The sequence below is a fragment of the Coregonus clupeaformis genome, unplaced genomic scaffold (assembly GCF_020615455.1).
Source record: "Coregonus clupeaformis isolate EN_2021a unplaced genomic scaffold, ASM2061545v1 scaf0436, whole genome shotgun sequence".
Taxonomy (NCBI): Eukaryota; Metazoa; Chordata; class Actinopteri; order Salmoniformes; family Salmonidae; genus Coregonus; species Coregonus clupeaformis.
In genome coordinates, this window is record NW_025533891.1 from 238478 (window position 1) to 259012 (window position 20535).

Here is a 20535-nt window from a genome sequence, read left to right on the forward strand (position 1 = left end):
AGAGAAAACATATTTCAGTTAGTAATTTTGTATTGATCAAACACAATTGACTGTAGCCTGTGTTTGTCTGAAGAGTTGTTGAAGGGATGCAGGATAGTGTATTAATAGTTTGACTGTCAGATAAGGTCTAGAGTGGTTTATATGTCCTGTTGATTGGGTTGCACTCTAGATAAAGGCATTTAGCCTACATTGGCTACTGGCTTCTCTCTCTCTGTCTGTTTAAGTGGGGGTTTTATCAATCAAAAGCATACATTTGTCTGAAGTGAGTCCTGTCCTTAACATCCTAATATATTATTATATTATTGGTATATATTATATATTAAACAAACACATGGGGCTATTTTTCTTCCACTGGTCCTGGGGCCTTGTTAAGGTCAAAGGCATCATGAACTTTACCCAGTGCCAGGACATTTTAGCCAAAAACCTGGTTGCCTCTGCCAAGAGGCTGAAACCTGGCCACAAGTGGATCTTCCAGCAAGACAATAACCCCAAGCACACGTCAAAATGGAAAGGTATTGAAAATAGGAGTGTAATTATTTTGACTACCTTTTTGAGGAAAAAAGTTCTTGTTGAACGAAATCTCTTTCTCTGAGCAATTGTATTAGTATAAAATAATCTAATAAAAAAAAATAGCATACAATATAGTTCAGTATTTAAATTATGTATTTAATTTTTTATCTTCTCATCTTTATCAAGGGTGTCAATCATTTCGGACTCCCGGTACATTTGAAACCATTTCCATAGGAGAAGTAACAGACAACACATTTTTCAAGTGTCAAAGGAAACTGTTGGCAAAATATAAAAAGCTAGCTTACTATGTAGCTGTTATGTGTTATAACAAACTTAATTTAAAACATGTACAGATACAATAAAATGCAGGAATGTAATGTTGTTATTGGCTATGACATATTGGTTCTGAAATACTATTTATCTTAGTTTTCTCTACAACAGATAATAATTTAATATGTCATCAGCATTTTACACTAAGCAAATGCTCTGATTTTTCTCAGCTCACAAAATAAACATGAAGATATTGGTGTACAACATTATCCATCATCATAACAGTCATTGTAAATAGAGTTTAAGATTGATATTTATTTCTGTATTGACCGAACGTCAACAACATCCTGATCTAGATTACAGCACACAACCACACGTCCATTGAGGAAATTAAAGACCACTACGATTTTACAGCTTTGTTGCCATTTAAAACACTTATCTCTCCTCTTGTTACAGTGTATATACTCTCTTCACATGTCTGCTGTGACTCCTTCCATCCATCCATCCCTCCCTCCTCCATGTGAACGGACCTCTCTGCCTTCCTCCTGGGCTCAGATCACCATCCAGTGTTGGAGCTGTGGAAACCAATGGGAAAGACAATAAATACAGTAAGGTAAGGTGGAAACCAATGGGAAAGGACAACAAATACAGTAAGGTAAGGTAGAAACCAATGGGAAAGACAATAAATACAGTAAGGTAAGGTGGAAACCAATTGGAAAGACAATAAATACAGTAAGGTAAGGTGGAAACCAATGGGAAAGACAATAAATACAGTAAGGTAAGGTAAGGTAAGGTAAGGTAAGGTAAGGTAAGGTAAGGTAAGGTAAGGTAAGGCAAGGTAAGGTGAAGTAAGGTGGGGTAAGGTAAGGTAAGGCAAGGTAAGGTAAGGTAATGTATGGTAAGGTAAAGTAAGGTAAGGAAAGGCAAGGCAAGGTAAGGTATGGTAAAGTAAGGTAAGGCAAGGTAAGGTAAGGTAAAGTAATGTAAGGTAAGGTAAGGTAAAGTAAGGCAATGTAAGGCAAGGTAAGGTAAGGTAAGGTAAGGCAAGGTAAAGTAAGGTAGGCGAGGTAAGGTAAGGTAAAGTAATGTAGGGTAAGGTATGGTAAAGTAAGGTATGGTAAGGTAAAGTAAGGTAGGGTAAAGTAAGGTATGGTAAGTAGGGGAGGTTAAGTAACGTCAAGTAAATAGTGAAGAGCAGCTTACCGTAAACCTCCTAACTTCTCCATTATCCACCAAGTGGTGTTCATGCTCAGGTGTTATGGCATAGGCCAGTCTCTACAGGAAGACAGGACGGGAATCAGTTACCAAAGAAACTAACGTATCTTCATTATACGAATCATTGTGAATTACCAAGCTGGATATTCATATTTGCTGGTGATGTTGTAGCTCATAAACCATATTGCTCATGTACCGAATATATATGTGTCATTGTCAGTGTTGACATTTCTGTGCATTGATGTGGATAAAAGTGTGCATCACTTTGGTTAAAGGTGTCTGCTAAATCACCATAGTATCATATATCAATATAAACTAGACTTCCCAGGTAAGGTGCACATCTTGTAGATGGCTCTGTTAAAATTCAGACTTATATAAACCAGACTTATATGAATCAGACTTGTATAAACCATACTTACATACAGTAAGGGAAAAAAGTTTTTGATCACCTGCTGATTTTGTACGTTTGCCCATTGACAAAGAAATGATCAGTCTATAATTTTAATGGTAGGGTTATTTGAACAGTGAGAGACAGAATAACAACAAAAAAATCCAGAAAAACGCATGTCAGAAATGTTATAAATTGATTAGCATTTTAATGAGGGAAATAACTATTTGACCCCCTCTCAATCAGAAAGATTTCTGTCTCCCAGGTGTCTTTTATACAGGTAACGAGCTGAGATTAGGAGCACACTCTTAAAGGGAGTGCTCCTAATCTCAGCTTGTTACCTGTATAAAAGACACCTGTCCACAGAAGCAATCAATCAATCAGATTCCAAACTCTCCACTATGGCCAAGACCAAAGAGCTCTCCAAGGATGTCAGGGACAAGATTGTAGACCTACACAAGGCTAGAATGGGCTACAAGACCATCGCCAAGCAGCTTGGTGAGAAGGTGACAACAGTTGGTGCGATTATTCGCAAATGGAAGAAAGACAAAATAACTGTCAATCTCCCTCGGCCTGGGGCTCCATGCAAGATCTCACCTCGTCGAGTTGCAATGATCATGAGAATGGTGAGGAATCAGCCCAGAACTACACGGGAGGATCTTGTCAATGATCTCAAGGCAGCTGGGACCATAGTCACCAAGAAAACAATTGGTAACACATTACGCAGTGAAGGACTGAAATCCTGCGCAGCGCCCGCAAGGTCCCCCTGCTCAAGAAAGCACATATACAGGGCCGTCTGAAGTTTGCCAATGAACGTCTGAATGATTCAGAGGAGAACTGGGTGAAAGTGTTGTGGTCAGATGAGACCAAAATCGAGCTCTTTGGCATCAACTCAACTCGGCGTGTTTGGAGGAGGAGGAATGCTGCCTATGACCCCAAGAACACCATCCCCACCGTCAAACATGGAGGTGGAAACATTATGCTTTGGGGGTGTTTTTCTGCTAAGGGGACAGGACAACTTCACAGCATCAAAGGGACGATGGACGGGGCCATGTACCGTCAAATCTTGGGTGAGAACCTCCTTCCCTCAGCCAGGGCATTCAAAATGGGTCGTGGATGGGTATTCCAGCATGACAATGACCCAAAACACACGGCCAAGGCAACAAAGGAGTGGCTCAAGAAGAAGCACATTAAGGTCCTGGAGTGGCCTAGCCAGTCTCCAGACCTTAATCCCATAGAAAATCTGTGGAGGGAGCTGAAGGTTCGAGTTGCCAAACGTCAGCCTCAAAACCTTAATGACTTGGAGAAGATCTACAAAGAGGAGTGGAAGAAAATCCCTCCTGAGATGTGTGCAAACCTGGTGGCCAACTACAACAAACGTCTGACCTCTGTGATTGCCAACAAGGATTTTGCCACCAAGTACTAAGTCATGTTTTGCAGAGGGGTCAAATACTTATTTCCTTCATTAAAATGCAAATCAATTTATAACATTTTTGACATGCGTTTTTCTGGATTTTTTTGTTGTTATTCTGTCTATCACTGTTCAAATAAACCTACCATTAAAATTATAGACTGATCATGTCTTTGTCAGTGGGCAAACGTACAAAATCAGCAGGTGATCAAATACTTTTTCCCTCACTGTAAATCAGACTTACATCACAGAACTTTCCAGGTAAGGTGCACATCTTGTAGATGGCATAGAGAGGCACCATGGTCATGGAGGATATAGCCAGGCACCAGCCAATCATGTTGGCCCATATGGGAAACGTGTATGTCCCGTAGTTAGGAGGGTTAAAGGTCACGAAGCTCACCACCACCATGAACTGGAGAAACAGAGGGTTGGGGTTGGGACACATTCTGTTTCAAACCACAAGGACAGTTATGGACCAGCCTCTACTGAAACTAGCAACCCCGTTCCATAAAACAATGTAGTTAGTGCTTAGACCTTGGTGTGCATGAGGTGTGCTTGAATTAGCTTGGAGTTTGCACTTTCGGGACTATTTAACTGGTTCCATTGCACCAGGTAAACTAAAAGTATTTGACATGTTTGCTAGTGTTTGTCTCTTTATGAACTCACCAGGAGGAAGCATGGGCTGACAAACTTCCAGCACAGTCTCCAGTACAGGCTTGGCCTCTGTCCAATCATCTCCTCAATGTCATCACTGAACCGATCCACTCCTGATGGGAATAGTTTAAACCATAGCAGTTAAAAACCCTTGACGGTTCGTCATCAAAACCAGGGTTGGGGTCAATTCGAATTGAAAGCAGTCAATTCAGATTTTTTACTAAAAACTTTTTTAAGGATATCTATTTTACATTTACATTTTAGTCATTTAGCAGACGCTCTTATCCAGAGCGACTTACAGTTAGTGAATATATATATATATATTTTTATACTGGCCCCCCGTGGGAATCGAACCCACAACCCTGGCGTTGCAAACGCCATGCTCTATCAACTGAGCTACATCCCTGCCGGCCATTCCCTCCCCTACCCTGGACCAATTGTGCGCTGCCCATGAGTCTCCCAGTCGCGGCCGGCTGCGACAGAGCCTGGATTCGAACCAGGATCTCTAGTGGCACAGTTAGCACTGCGATGCAGTGCCTTAGACCACTGCGCCACTCAGGAGTACTAGTATTTTCAATGACTTCTCAATAGACTTAAAAGTAAAAGCTATTTATTTTAAAAGTGTTTCCATTTTTGAAGTTCAAAATCAAATCACTTCCTGAATTGACTACCTTCAATTCGAATGGACCCCAACCATGATCAAAACCATTGAGTTGTCATTCACAGATCAAACGGAGGGAAAGGGAAAGTTTACACCACAGCAGATAGGAACCCTTGAGGATGAAACATAGTCGGCAACAATGTTGCGTTACTTTGCATTCTCTCATAGGTCTCCTCATTTTGAGGAAACTACAGTACATTTGAAATACAAGGATATAACATTCTGGTAGCGTGTTTAATACCACCAGCATCAAATCCCTTTCCTCATTGATGCTTCTCCTCGCTCCACCGTCTCTCTTTGTTCCCTGCCTGGGAGGTACTACTCAAAGCCCAGGCAGAATCCCAATGTGACTGGCGCCTATGGAGAGCAGGCTGGTGTTCCTGTGGAGGGCAGGCTGGTGTTCCTGTGGAGGGCACGGGGGCCACAGCCACCTGTCAGTAGAGATGGAGCCAGGGAAAAGGCCCGGAGAAGCCTGGGGCTAAAGTAGTCTGTTCTCCCAGGCTGAGGCCAACATGACAGGGCAGCAAGCTGACCACACTGACCCCAGAGCCACAAGGCTGGTTAGACATACACAAACGCACGCATGAATGAACACACACACACACAACACTGTCTGGACCCCAATATTGATCTGACCAGCAGTACAGTAGATCAGACTAGAACTCTGAACCAGAAGTGAGCTTTGGAGACGTTATTTTCTAACCTGAACTCACTTTGGAGACGTTATTTTCTAACCTGAACTCACTTTGGAGACGTTATTTTCTAACCTGAACTCACTTTGGAGACATTACTGTATGTTGAGGTTTCAGATAACTTCAATGTTATCTGAGCAAAGCAAGTTGCTCATACTGTAGTGTAGCGCTCAAGAATTGTAAAGAAAAGACTTAAGCTTGATGCTCCTTTCCAATAAACATTGAGGGTCTTATTCTGGTGACAGGCTTGGCTACCGTTTGACAAATAAAAATCTTGCTCTTATCCATAATTATCTCAGAAGGTAGCCTACCCGCACTGTATCTGCGAGCTGTTGGCTAGAGCACACGTGCCAAGACCAGAGTGGGCACATATAACGCAACATTTGTTGTGACAAAACCATCAGCAGAGTTGAAAATGTGATGGAAATTCATTTAGCATACTTTTATTTTTTAAGTACATGGGAATTTAACAGCAAAAGTTATTTTAATTTGCATTATATCATCACGCACAGCCTTCAATCAGCAACAAGTCAATTTGATGTAAACACATCTCTGGTGGGGAAATTAGCATATTGTTTTTATGCGGATTTATGCGATTTTTTAATATTCTCATGAAAATCTGTCGTCAATTGGATGGAAACATATCTTATAAGTGACTTTGTTGGGCTCCACAATCAATTTGAGATACTTTCGGATGATTTGAAAATGATGCTCGAGAAATGCTAATATCGATACCATAACTTGAATGGGATTTGGGACACAAATGCTAAAATGTTAGCATTTGGAAACAGTGCCAGGGAAATAAAACCAAAGTATGGATTGCTGTCATACCTTATCCATAGACTGCTTACAGGGTTAGGAAACCAGGATGTAATTTTGTAATTTTGGTGAACTATCCCTTTGCTGCCATCCAAGTATCATCAGAACCACAATAGACCAAAACGTCAATCTTTACACCACAGGCTGGGATGTGTGTTTTATCATTGACCTCAGATATTCAATATCAATATACTATTATTTGGATCTGATCTGTCTATGTCTCTGTCCACTCCAAACACCTAAACACTAAATAGTAATATGGACCACACACTCTGAGTGACAGAAACACACCAGAAACAGGCTTTTTACCTTCCTGTCCTCTGAAAGCTAATGAGATAGTGTTGCATGGCGGCACAGCAGAGGAATATCCAGCCTGATATCCCATCAGACCCAATCACTGGCCTAATGTGGCATCAGCTTGGCTGGCCATGAAGAGCTAAGAGTCCCCCCTCCTCACCTCCTCCTCCTCCCTCCTTACTCCTCCCTCCTCTTCTTCTGTAGAACCAGATAGGAGTCCCCCCCCCCATCCCACCTCCTTCTTACCCCTCTTCTTCTGTAGAACCAGATAGGAGTCCCCCCCCACCCATCCCACCTCCTCCTTACCCCTCTTATTCTGTAGAACCAGAAAGGAGTCACCCCCCCATCCCACCTCCTCCTTACCCCTCTTCTTCTGTAGAACCAGATAGGAGTCCCCCCCCACCCATCCCACCTCCTCCTTACCCCTCTTATTCTGTAGAACCAGAAAGGAGTCACCCCCCATCCCACCTCCTCCTTACCCCTCTTCTTCTGTAGAACCAGATAGGAGTCCCCCCCATCCCACCTCCTCCTTACCCCTCTTCTTCTGTAGAATCAGAAAGGAGTCCCCCCCCCCATCCCACCTCCTCCTTACCCCTCTTCTTCTATAGAATCAGGAAGGAGTCCCCCTCCTCCCGCTCCTCCTCCCTCCTCACTCTCCTCTCCCCTTCCCCTGCTCCTCCCATCCTCCTCTCCCCTCCTCCCCCCTCCTCCTGCTCCTCCCATCCTCCTCTCCCCTCCTCCCCACTCCTCCTGCTCCTCCCATCCTCCTCTCCCCTCCTCCCCCCTCCTTACCGTAGAACCAGGCGATTCCGATGGCCTCAATAAGCACTCCAAAGAGAATCGATGTCCCAGCAGCAAAATGGTCCAGCAGAGTGAACACATAGATACCACCCTGGAGAGGAGAGGAGAGGAGAGGAGAGGAGAGGAGAGGAGAGGAGAGGAGAGGAGAGGAGAGGAGAGGAGAGGAGAGGAGAGGAGAGGAGAGGAGAGGAGAGGAGAGGAGAGGTTCCATTTGATGTCCATTATATTAGCCCTGTACTTTGATGTGTCATTCATGCAAGTTCCTTAGATGCTTGAAAAATAACTTTACATATATTTTCCACATCTTCTTCGTCCACTTACGTTAGTGACACAGAACAGTGAGATGAGGAAGGTGGACACAACGATGAAGAGGGTGAAGAGTTCCCGGTGTTTGTGGAGAAACTTGAACTCATCCATCAATCCTGTGATCACTGACTCCATCCCTCCCATCTAGAGACCAAACACAGAACACAGAACATAGAACACCATAATTTAACTGAACTTGGTCCCTGCACTTTACCTATAGCAGGTGCAGCCAATCCTAATCCTGCTGGGTCGGGCCAAAAGCCTGCACACCTATTAGCTCCCCAGGAGTAGGGTTTGTCACTGCTAGCCTATAGCACGCTTGCACCTCAGAAACTGGAAGTTCATCAGTTCCTAGGTTATTCTATAATGGTGAGGGGTGTACTTACAGCACTGTCGATGCCCAGGGTCAGCAACATGATGAAGAAGATAACTGCCCAGACTGAGGAGCCTGGTAATGTAGCTATGGCCTCTGGGTAGATGATGAACACCAGACCAGGACCTGGATGGGACACAACAACACAGATTAATGATTTAGTTATCTAGTGTTAATCAAACAGGTAGATTACACTGAGATCTCTTTTGTGTGGGAGACTTGTCTGATGAAGGCAGCAAATCAAACATTTGTTTAATCAGCAATCAACAATGGTGACAATATAGACCACATTATGAATTTGTGCTGATAAATACATATAGATTTCCAATCAGCCCTGACACCAAGTCCAGTGCAGCTAAACATGGGTATTTTGCAGTAGATATACAGCAATTAATATTGCATGTCAGAAAGACAAGTGGACATGACAGCAATTTATAGATCCCACACCCAAATAATGAATAGCTAAAAAATCTAGCTATTTTTATAAAGAACAAAACAATCATTTCAGGTCTCCATCATTATCTGAGAAAAGTGTCCAGAGCATTAAGAATACTGACCATCTGTGGTCAACTTGTCCAGAGCATTAAGAATACTGAACATCTGTGGTCACCTTGTCCAGAGCATTAAGAATACTGAACATCTGTGGCCACCTTGTCCAGAGCATTAAGAATACTGACCATCTGTGGCCACCTTGTCCAGAGCATTAAGAATACTGAACATCTGTGGCCACCTTGTCCAGAGCATTAAGAATACTGAACATCTGTGGCCACCTTGTCCAGAGCATTAAGAATACTGAACATCTGTGGCCACCTTGTCCAGAGCATTAAGAATACTGAACATCTGTGGCCACCTTGTCCAGAGCATTAAGAATACTGAACATCTGTGGCCACCTTGTCCAGAGCATTAAGAATACTGACAGTCTGTGGTCACCTTGTCCAGAGCATTAAGAATACTGACCGTCTGTGGTCACCTTGTCCAGAGCATTAAGAATACTGAACGTCTGTGGTCACCTTGTCCAGAGCATTAAGAATACTGACCATCTGTGGCCACCTTGTCCAGAGCATTAAGAATACTAAACATCTGTGGCCACCTTGTCCAGAGCATTAAGAATACTGAACATCTGTGGCCACCTTGTCCAGAGCATTAAGAATACTGAACATCTGTGGCCACCTTGTCCAGAGCATTAAGAATACTGACAGTCTGTGGTCACCTTGTCCAGAGCATTAAGAATACTGACCGTCTGTGGTCACCTTGTCGAGAGCATTAATAATACTGAACATATGTGGTCACTTTGTCCAGAGCATTAAGAATACTGAACATCTGTGGTCACCTTGTCCAGAGCATTAAGAATACTGACCGTCTGTGGCCACCATGTCCAGAGCATTAAGAATACTGACCGTCTGTGGTCACCATGTCCAGAGCATTAAGAATACCGAACATCTGTGGTCACCTTGTCCAGAGCATTAAGAATACTGAACGTCTGTGGCCACATTGTCCAGAGTATTAAGAATACTGACCGTATGTGGCTACCTTGTCCAGAGCATTAAGAATACTGAACGTCTGTGGCCACATTGTCCAGAGTATTAAGAATACTGACCGTCTGTGGCCACCTTGTCGAGTGGTACACTGTGTTTATGGGACATGTACCCCAGGAAGGAGAAGATGACGAAGCCAGAGAAGAAGCTTGTCAGAGAGTTGATGGAGCTGGTGATGATGGCATCTCTGGAAGAGAGAGAGCAGATGACAAGAACATATTCTTATATCTGGTAGATCCAGAACAGACAGGGAGCATCTGTTTAAGATCAAAGATCCAATGTCTGCTGATTCATGTCAATATTAGTGTCATACACCAGAACACAGACTGGTGTCAAAGACATGGGCGGTAGGTATTACTATCCTATATAGAACAGACTGGTGTCAAAGACATGGGCGGTAGGTATTACTATCCTATATAGAACAGACTGGTGTCAAAGACATGGGCGGTAGGTATTACTATCCTATATAGAACAGACTGGTGTCAAAGACATGGGCGGTAGGTAAGGGGCTTCAAAGGTATTGTAATTCACCAGCTCAGCAGCAGCTTGTACGCTCTATCAGCCTCTCTATTAGAGACTATCAACACCGAGGCTGCATACAAAATGGCACCCTATTCCCTATATAGTGCACTACTTTCAACCAGAGCCCTATGGTTCCTCGTCAAAAGTAGTGCACTATATAGTGAATAAGGTGCCTTTTGGGACGCACTCCGGTTGTTCTCGGCTTCTAGCTTACCTATAGCAGTTGTTGCTGAATTTGTTATAGCTGGAGAAGGCTATTAGCACACCAAACCCCACTCCCAAAGAGAAGCAGATCTGAGTGGCAGCATCTATCCAGACCTACACAACAAACAGCCGGGGGACAGAGGACAAAAGACAGAGAAAAAGCTGTTATTAGAGATAATTGCAGGAAACTCATTCAACAGAAAGATGAAAGACACTTGTGAATACGGGGTAATTTAGCAAATTGTTGCTGCATGCATGTGTCTAATCTAATTCTCAAATTGCTGCTTTGAGTCCTTGTGGTGAGCTGCTACTGGAAGGGAAACAGCTGGAGATTCTTACAGCGCCCTTATTAAGGCAAATTATTCAGATATACATTTCATCAGTTGGGATTTCAAGGATACTGAAATATTAAATATTTTTTCTAACCTTTATTTTCATGCACTAAAAGAATACCTGTGGCATTAAAATACAGAAATAAACATCAGCAACTCTCTCTCTCACACACACAAAACAGAAAGGTGCCTCAGCTGGTGGAGAGTGTCTCCAACCTCATGAGAGCCAAGGACTGGACCAGCGCTGTAATACTAGTGTGTCTGTGAAACTCTGTAATGAAACAGACTTTTATCACCTCTGAATTCTCTCTCTCTCTCTCTCTCTCTCTCTCTCTCTCTCTCTCTCTCTCTCTCTCTCTCTCTCTCTCTCTCTCTCTCTCTCTCTCTCTCTCTCTCTCTCTCTCTCTCTCTCTCTCTCTCTCTCTCTCTCTCTCTCTCTCTCTCTCTCTCTCTCTCTCTCTCTCTCTCTTCTCTCTCTCTCTCTCTTCTCTCTCTCTCTCTCTCTCTCTCTCTCTCTCTCTCTCTCTCTCTCTCTCTCTCTCTCTCTCTCTCTCTCTCTCTCTCTCTCTCTCTCTCTCTCTCTCTCTCTTTCTCTCTCACCTGAGGCTCACAGAGTCGTCGGAAGTCAACGCTGAGGTAGGCCTTAATGCCATCCATGGCTCCAGGGAGGGTGACACCACGCAGCAGCAGGACAGTCAGGACCACGTAGGGCATGGTGGCTGTGATCCACACAACCTGCACAGGGACACATGGACTCAGCAACCAGGCCCACTCTGTTCTGTTCTATAGACATGGATGCAGCAACCTGGCCCACTCTGTTCTGTTCTGTTCTGTTCTATACACATGGACTCAACAACCTGGCCCACTCTGTTCTGTTCTATACACATGGACTCAACAATCTGGCCCACTCTGTTCTGTTCCATAGACATGGACTCAGCAACCTGGCGCACTCTGTTCTGTTCTAAATATTATTATTTAAAACATTTTAGTCATTTAGCCGACGCTCTTATCCAGAGTGACTTACAGTTAGTGAGTGCATACATTTTCATACTGGCCCCCCGTGGGAAACGAACCCACAACCCTGGCGTTGCAAGCGCCATGCTCTACCAACTGAGCTACAGGGGACTACAAACATGGACTCAGCAACCTGGCCCACTCTGTTCTGTTCTGTTTTATACACATGGACTCAGCAACCTGGCCCACTCTGTTCTGTTCTATACACATGGACGCAGCAACCTGGCCCACTCTGTTCTGTTCTGTTCTATACACATGGACTCAACAACCTGGCCCACTCTGTTCTGTTCTATACACATGGACTCAAGAATCTGGCCCACTCTGTTCTGTTCTATACACATGGACTCAAGAATCTGGCCCACTCTGTTCTGTTCTGTTCTATACACATGGACTCAAAAACCTGGCCCACTCTGTTCTGTTCTGTTCTATACACATGGACTCAACAACCTGGCCCACTCTGTTCTGTTCTATACACATGGACTCAGCAACCTGGCCGACTCTGTTCTGTTCTATACACATGGACTCAGCATCCTGGCCCACTCTGTTCTGTTCTATACACATGGACTCAAGAATCTGGCCCACTCTGTTCTGTTCTGTTCTATACACATGGACTCAAAAACCTGGCCCACTCTGTTCTGTTCTGTTCTATAGACATGGACTCAGCAACCTGGCCCACTCTGTTCTGTTCTATACACATGGACTCAACAACCTGGCCCACTCTGTTCTGTTCTATACACATGGACTCAACAACCTGGCCCACTCTGTTCTGTTCTATACTCATGGACTCAACAACCTGGCCCACTCTGTTCTGTTCTAGGCCAGAATGTAATACCCTGCTGATAGAGCTAAAGGCCAGGACTTAATACCCTGCTCATAGAGCTAAAGGCCAGGACTTAATACCCTGCTCATAGAGCTAAAGGCCAGGACTTAATACCCTGCTCATAGAGCTAAAGGCCAGGACGTAATACCCTGCTCATAGAGCTAAAGGCCAGGACTTAATACCCTGCTCATAGAGCTAAATGACTTAATACCCTGCTCATAGAGTTAAAGGTCAGGACTTAATACCCTGCTCATAGAGCTAAGGCCAGGACTTAATACCCTGCTCATAGAGCTAAAGGCAAGGACTTAATAACCTGCTCATAGAGCTTAAGGCCAGGACTTAATACCCTGCTCATAGACCTAAAGTCCAGGACTTAATACCCTGCTCATAGAGCTAAAGGCCAGGACTTAATACCCTGCTCATAGAGCTAAAGTCCAGGACTTAATACCCTGCTCATAGAGCTAAAGGCCAGGACTTAATACCCTGCTCATAGAGCTAAAGGCCAGGACTTAATACCCTGCTCATAGAGCTAAAGGCTAGGACTGAATACCCTGCTCATAGAGCTAAAGACCAGGACTTAATACCCTGCTCATAGAGCTAAAGGCCAGGACCTAATAGCCTGCTCATAGAGCTAAAGGCCAGGACTTAATACCCTGCTCATAGAGCTTAAGGCCAGGACTTAATACCCTGCTCATAGAGCTAAAGGCCAGGACTTAATACCCTGCTCATAGAGCTAAAGGCCAGGACTTAATACCCTGCTCATAGAGCTTAAGGCCATGACTTAATACCCTGCTCATAGAGCTTAAGGCCAGGACTTAATACCCTGCTCATAGAGCTAAAGGCCAGGACTTAATACCCTGCTCATAGAGCTTAAGGACAGGACTTAATACCCTGCTCATAGAGCTAAAGGCCAGGACTTAATATCCTGCTCATAGAGCTAAAGGCAGGGACTTAATACCCTGCTCATAGAGCTTAAGGCAAAAGTCAAAAGTAGTGCACCACACAGGGAATAGGGTGCCATTTGGGATGCAGCCATAGACTCAGTAGCCCTGATCTGGTGTTCTGTTCTGCTCACAGGGCCAGGCCAGATCTGAGCTGACTTCACCTGGACATCCTCCTCTATAGTGGGGTGACTAAGCTTTAATATCCGTAACAATTGCACATTTTATGATAAAATCAAATCAAATCAAATTGTATTTGTCAAATGTGCCGAATACAACAGGTGTAGACCTTACAGTGAAAAGCGTATTTACACGCCCTTAACCAACAATGCAGTTTTAAGAAAAATAAGTCTTAAGTAAAAAATAGATCACTAAAAATGTTTTAAACATAAGTACATTTATGTACCCTGAAACAGTTACATATCAGCGATTTGGACGCTGGGGACCGTGGCAGCCATCTTACAAAATGTCAGTCAACGGTAACACAATCTAAAAACACACTATTTTTAGATAAAAGTACTACATTTAGCACAGAGGTAGATTTATGTACCCTTAAAAGATGTTGATATGGAGCCACTATAGATTCAGAGGACCACCTACCTTCCCTGAGGTCTTGACCCCCTTCCAGAGGCTGAAGTAGAGAACCACGATGACCACAGCTAGACAGGACGTCAGCTGCCAACGAGGCAGACCCAGGTCAGCTATACCCTCACTGTCCTGCAGGTGGAGCACCCCACGCCTGGAACATAACAGTTATAACAGGTTGTAACAACTAACCAACAAACATCTAGCTAACTAACAGACCCAGGTCAGATATACCCTCACTGTCCTGCAGGTGGAGTACCCCACCAACACAACAACACTGGACCAACACAACAACACTGTTACCAATAGCTAACCACAACAACTAATTAACAACCTATAACTAACAACACATCAACACTGTTACCTATGACTAACCACAACAACTAATTATCAACCTATAACTAACAACACAGTAACACTGTTACCAATGACTAACTACAACAACTAATTAACAACCTAAAACTAACAACACAGCAACACTGTTACCAATGACTAACCACACAACGAATTAACAACCTATAACTAACAACACAATAACACTGTTACCAATGATTAACCTTAACAACTAACTAACAACCTATGACTAACAACACAACAACACTGTTACCAATGACTAACCACAACAACTAACTAACAACCTATGACTAACAACACAACAACACTGTTACCAATGACTAACCACAACAACTAACTAACAACCTATAACTAACAACACAACAACACTGTTACCAATGACTAACCACAACAACTAATTAACAACCTATAACTAACAACACAACAACACTGTTACCAATAACTAACCACAACAACTAACTAGTAACCTATAACTAACAACACAGCAACACTGTTACCAATGACTAACCACAACAATTAACTAACAACGTATAACTAACAACACAGCAACACTGTTACCATGACTAACCACAACAACTAATTAACAACATATAACTAACAACATAGCAACACTGTTACCAATGACTAACCACAACAACTAACTAGCAACCTATAACTAACAACACAACAACACTGTTACCAATGACTAACCACAACAACTAATTAACAACCTATAACTAACAACACAACAACACTGTTACCAATGACTAACCACAACAACTAACTAGCAACCTATAACTAACAACACAACAACACTGTTACCAATGACTAACCACAACAACTAACTAACAACCTATAACTAACAACACAACAACACTGTTACCAATGACTAACCACAACAACTAATTAACAACATATAACTAACAACACAACAACACTGTTACCAATGACTAACCACAACAACTAATTAACAACCCATAACTAACAACACAACAACACAGTATTGATTTTTTTTTGTTTTTGTTACTTTGATTTATATATATATATATTTTTATGTTTATTTCTTCAATTGTTTTTTTTGTTTTTTGGGGGGGGGGAATGGATCAGCTTAATATTGCAGATAGATTGTATCTTCTATCAATGTAATTGTCTGCATCACTTCCAATCCCCCATGTTTATTTTTATTTTTTATATATATATTCCCCTTTATTACTTTTCAACCCCACCATCCTTTCCCTACTTGGAGTAAATTAGTGAACAACAACGCCCAGGCCTCTACTTCCGGTCTATACTTACTATCTACACCTTATGGACAGAGTTAATTTTACAATAATTCTATATATATATATATATATATATATATATATATATATATATATATATATATATATATTTTTTTTTTTTTTTCTTTTTTTTTGCTCCTGAACTTCTTCTACTCTCAACCTCTCCGATCATTTTCATGATGTCCATCCGGTTTGCTTCTAAATGCCATATCTTTCTAACTGTGCTCTTTCCCAAAAGCTCCCAACATACAACCTATATACTTATTATGGACACAGTATGCTTACATTATTAGCTATCTTTGTTATTTTTTGTTGTTATTTGTTATTAGTCCCATCCTTCAACTCTATTCAATACCTCCCATCTATCTCTTAACACCATCCATATAGGATTTCTATTTGCCATATATATTTCAACCGTACTGTGATGTTTTACAAAAGTTCTGAACCTTTCTATTCTCATTGCTTCTACAGATTGTGAATTAAAAATAAACATTTTTGCTAAAAGTATTATTATATTATTGATTGATTGACTATGACTTTTCAGATCACCCAGTAATGCTATCTGCAAGGTTAGTTCCAGGTAAATATTGCAATCCTTTAGCCATTCCTGGACAAAAACAAGCTACAAATGGACAGAACCAAAACAAATGATCTAATGATTCTGTCTCTTCACAGCAAAATCTGCAGAGCTGGGAAGATTGTATCCCCCATATAAATAACATTCTATTGGTAGCAAGAATTTTATATAATAATTTAAATTGAAAGATTCTAATTTTTGAATCCGGTGTCGTTTTGCGTGTCAGTTCATAAACACTATGCCATGGGATCGGTACGTCAAAGATCTCTTCCCAACTATTTTGCAATCTATATGGGACGGCTGTCAATCCTTTGGTCCTTAAGTGAAACTGATATACTTTTTTATTTATCACAGTTTTCCTTAACCAATTATGTTCTTTAATGCAAGGCCGACAGACAAGTTCCTTACTTTCTCCCCCCTTCAACTTTCCTCTTCCACTTTTGCGGTAAGGCTGCAATTATTTGGTTGTAATTTTGGGTAGAGCAGACATTTCCATATGTTTTTGTTAGCTGCATGTGCGACATAACTCCACCAGTCCTACCGATGATATCATTTACGAAGATTATACCTTTTTAAACATTCTGTCAAAAAATAAAGGTTTTTTTGTCAATTAGTATATTTGAATTTAACCACAATATTTGTTGCATTATTTGTTCTGTCGTTTCTGGAGGATTAAATTGAAATTGCAACCAACTTTCTATGGCTTGTTTTAGAAATAGTGACATTTGGGAGATTATTTCCTTTTCAAATAACTGAAAGTGAGAGGTTGTAATCTGAATAAAGGGAAAAAGGCCTTTCTTGAACAGTGGGTGAGACAATCTTACTAATTTGCTTGAGAACCAGTTCGGATTTAAGTATAACTTTTGGATGACTGAAGATTTTAGTGATAGGTCTAATGCTTTAATATTTAATAATTTCTGTCCTCCGAATTCATATTCATTATATAAATATGCTCTTTTAATTTTGTCTGGCTTGCCGTTCCAAATAAAATTGAATATTTTTTTCTCATATAATTTAAAAAACTGTTTGCTAGGCGTAGGCAAGACCATAAGCAAATAGGTAAACTGGGATAATACTAAAGAGTTAACCAGGGTGATTTTTCCACAAATTGACAGGTATTTTCCTTTCCATGGTAGTAAGATCTTATCTATTTTTGCTAACTTTCTATTAAAATTTATTGAAGTGAGATCATTTATTTCCTTTGGGATATGTATTCCGAGTATATCCACATCACCATCAGACCATTTTATTGGTAAACTACATGGTAATGTAAAAATTTTATTTTTTAGTGATCCAATACGTAATATAGTACATTTGTCATAATTTGGTTTTAATCCAGAGAGGTTAGAAAATGTATCTAGATCAGGGGTGTCAAACGTACGGCCCGCGGGCCGGATCAGGCCCGCAAACGGGTTTAATCCGGCCCGTGAGATGATTTAGAAAAAAAAAAAAAAAAAAAAAAAAAAGATTTTTTTTTTTTAAATATAAAAATGCGCTGCAATTTTTCAATAAAATAAACTGCTGTTCCAATTGCGTCCACTGGATGGCGCAATAGCAATTGTGTTAAGCAAGCAAACTGTTTATACCAGGGCAGAGCAAGTAGGTCAAGCACGTGCAGCCAATGAGCTACTTTGTTTTGCCCGCGATATTTATTACGGCTTCTACTTTTAACATTATGTGCTTTGGCACCCTCATTGCCCCAATATGTCTCTGTCAAAAAAGAGAAAAGTGGACGCAGAATGCAGAGTGTTCCAAGAAAAATGGTCATCCTATTTATTCACGGAATTGAATGGGAAAGCTGTATGTTTGGCGTGTTCAGAGCATGTTGCAGTGCTGAAAGAATATAACCTTCAGTCGCCACTATGTGAGTCTTCATGCCGACAAATATGACAACTTTCAAGGACAGCGGAGATGAGAGAAGGTGAATGAACTGTTGGCGGGTCTGAAGAAACAGCAGTCTGTGTTTACTCACAGCCGAGACATCAGTGACGCTGCAGTGAAAGCTAGCTACCTCATTGCTAATGAAATCGCAGTGGCTTCAAAACCATTTAGTGAGGGTGAATTTGTAAAAACATGCATGATGAAGGCAGTGGAGATTGTGTGCCCTGAAAAGCGGCAGGCTTTTGCAAATATCAGCCTGACAAGAAACACAGTTGCAGACAGGATTTCCGATCTTTCAGTGGATTTGGACAGCCAGTTGAAGCAAAAAGTAAAGTCATTTATTGCGTTTTCGGTTGCAATTGATGAAAGCACGGACATTACAGATGTTGCACAACTGGCCATTTTCATCCGCGGAGTTGATGACACATTGACCGTCACCGAGGAGTTCGTGGAGTTGGTGCCGATGACAGATACAACGACAGCAGCTGATATTTTTACCGCACTCGTCGGGCGCGCTGGACAGGGTCGGAGTGGACTGGTCCCGCGCTGTCAGCCTGGCTACAGATGGTGCGCCCTCAATGATCGGGAAAAAAGCAGGCGTTGTGACAAAGTTCAGAGAAAAAGTGCAATCTGCAAATGGAGGACGTGATTTTTTGACTTTTCACTGTATTTTGCACCAGGAGGCTTTGTGTTGCAAGTCATTAAAGATGGATAACGTCATGAAGGTGGTCATCCAAACTGTTAATTTCATCCGATCCAGAAGCCTGAATCACCGTCAGTTTGACAGCCTTCTCAGAGAAAGACCACATCTATGGCCTGCCATACCACACTGAGGTAAGATGGTTAAGCCGAGGTGCTGTGCTGAGGCGTTTCTTTGATTTACGAGAAGAAATTGAACAGTTCATGGAAGAAAAGGGCAAACCAGTGTTAGAATTTCATTCCGCAGAATGGATGCAGGACCTTGCATTTATGGTGGATGTTACAGAGCACCTGAATAACTTGAACAAACAGCTGCAAGGGTGCAACAAAGTTGTCACGCAGTATTATGACAGCATACGTTCTTTCAAGTTGAAGCTGTCATTGTGGGAGACGCAACTTGCCGGTGGTGATGCAGCTCACTTCCCCTGTCTGAAAAATGTGTGCGCGACCCAACATGTGGCAGACATGAAGCGGTTCAAAGATAAAATAACGGGACTGTTACGGGAGTTTGAGCAACGCTTTCAGATTTATGTTGATGTTTTTATGTTGATGTGCTATTGTTTTTAATTGATTTTATTTGTATATTTAACCTACTCTTGACTCTGTGGTTCTTGCACTTGTTTGGGGAACAGGATTTCATTATTTTTATCTACATTTCTGCCTGAGAAATGACACCCTGATATAGTTCTGTGATCTGTGAAACAGTTCTGTTAATCACTGAGGCATTGTGTGTTTGTGTGTTCTTTGTCCTCAGAACTTTCAAATAACTTGAGGTGTTTTATGATTAATAGTGATGTTGTGCTTTTGGACACTGTCCTCAGGCTCCAGCTTTATGTTTATATGTTTTTATGTTGATGTGCTATTGTTTTTAATTGATTTTATTTTATTTGTATATTTAACCTATTCTTGACTCTGTGGTTCTTGCACTTGTTTGGGGAACAGGATTTCATTATTTTTATCTATATTTCTGCCTGAGAAATGACCCCCTGATATAGTTCTGTGATCTGTGAAACAGTTCTGTTAATCACTGAGGCATTGTGTGTTTGTGTGTTCTTTTTCTTTAGAATTTTCAAACAAACTTGACGTGTTTTATGATTAATAGTGATGTTGTGCTTGTACTATTTTGGACACACTGTCCTCAGGCTCCAGCTTTATGTTGTATGTTGATCGTATTAAAACAAAGAAAACAATCTGAAGTTGTTGTTTTTAAGTTATATATACCATGATTTTTCCGGTCCGGCCCACTTGGGAATAGATTTTCCTCCATGTGGCCCCTGAGCTAAAATGAGTTTGACACCCCTGATCTAGATCCTCTATGAGGCTGTGGAGGGATTCTAGTTGTGGATCTAAAAGAAAACATGAATCATCTGCGTACAATGACACCTTTGTTTTTAAGCCCTGTATTTCTAATC

At 41.7% G+C, this 20535-nt stretch overlaps 1 protein-coding gene across 1 annotated transcript in view; it reads right to left on the reverse strand.

The window, feature by feature from the left end:
- Positions 1-661: 661 nt before the first annotated feature.
- Positions 662-20535, reverse strand: part of LOC121559425 (sodium-dependent dopamine transporter-like) — a 31774-nt gene continuing 11900 nt past the window's right edge. The window contains exons 6-16 of the mRNA XM_041872649.2: positions 14366-14504; positions 11591-11725; positions 10669-10772; positions 9995-10119; positions 8411-8523; positions 8040-8168; positions 7710-7809; positions 4461-4561; positions 4039-4206; positions 1984-2055; positions 662-1355 (exon numbers count right to left, since the gene is read on the reverse strand). Of these exons, the coding sequence (XP_041728583.2) occupies positions 1332-1355; positions 1984-2055; positions 4039-4206; positions 4461-4561; positions 7710-7809; positions 8040-8168; positions 8411-8523; positions 9995-10119; positions 10669-10772; positions 11591-11725; positions 14366-14504 (1210 nt within the window). The 3' untranslated portion in view covers positions 662-1331. The remainder of the gene's footprint in view (positions 1356-1983; positions 2056-4038; positions 4207-4460; positions 4562-7709; positions 7810-8039; positions 8169-8410; positions 8524-9994; positions 10120-10668; positions 10773-11590; positions 11726-14365; positions 14505-20535) is intronic.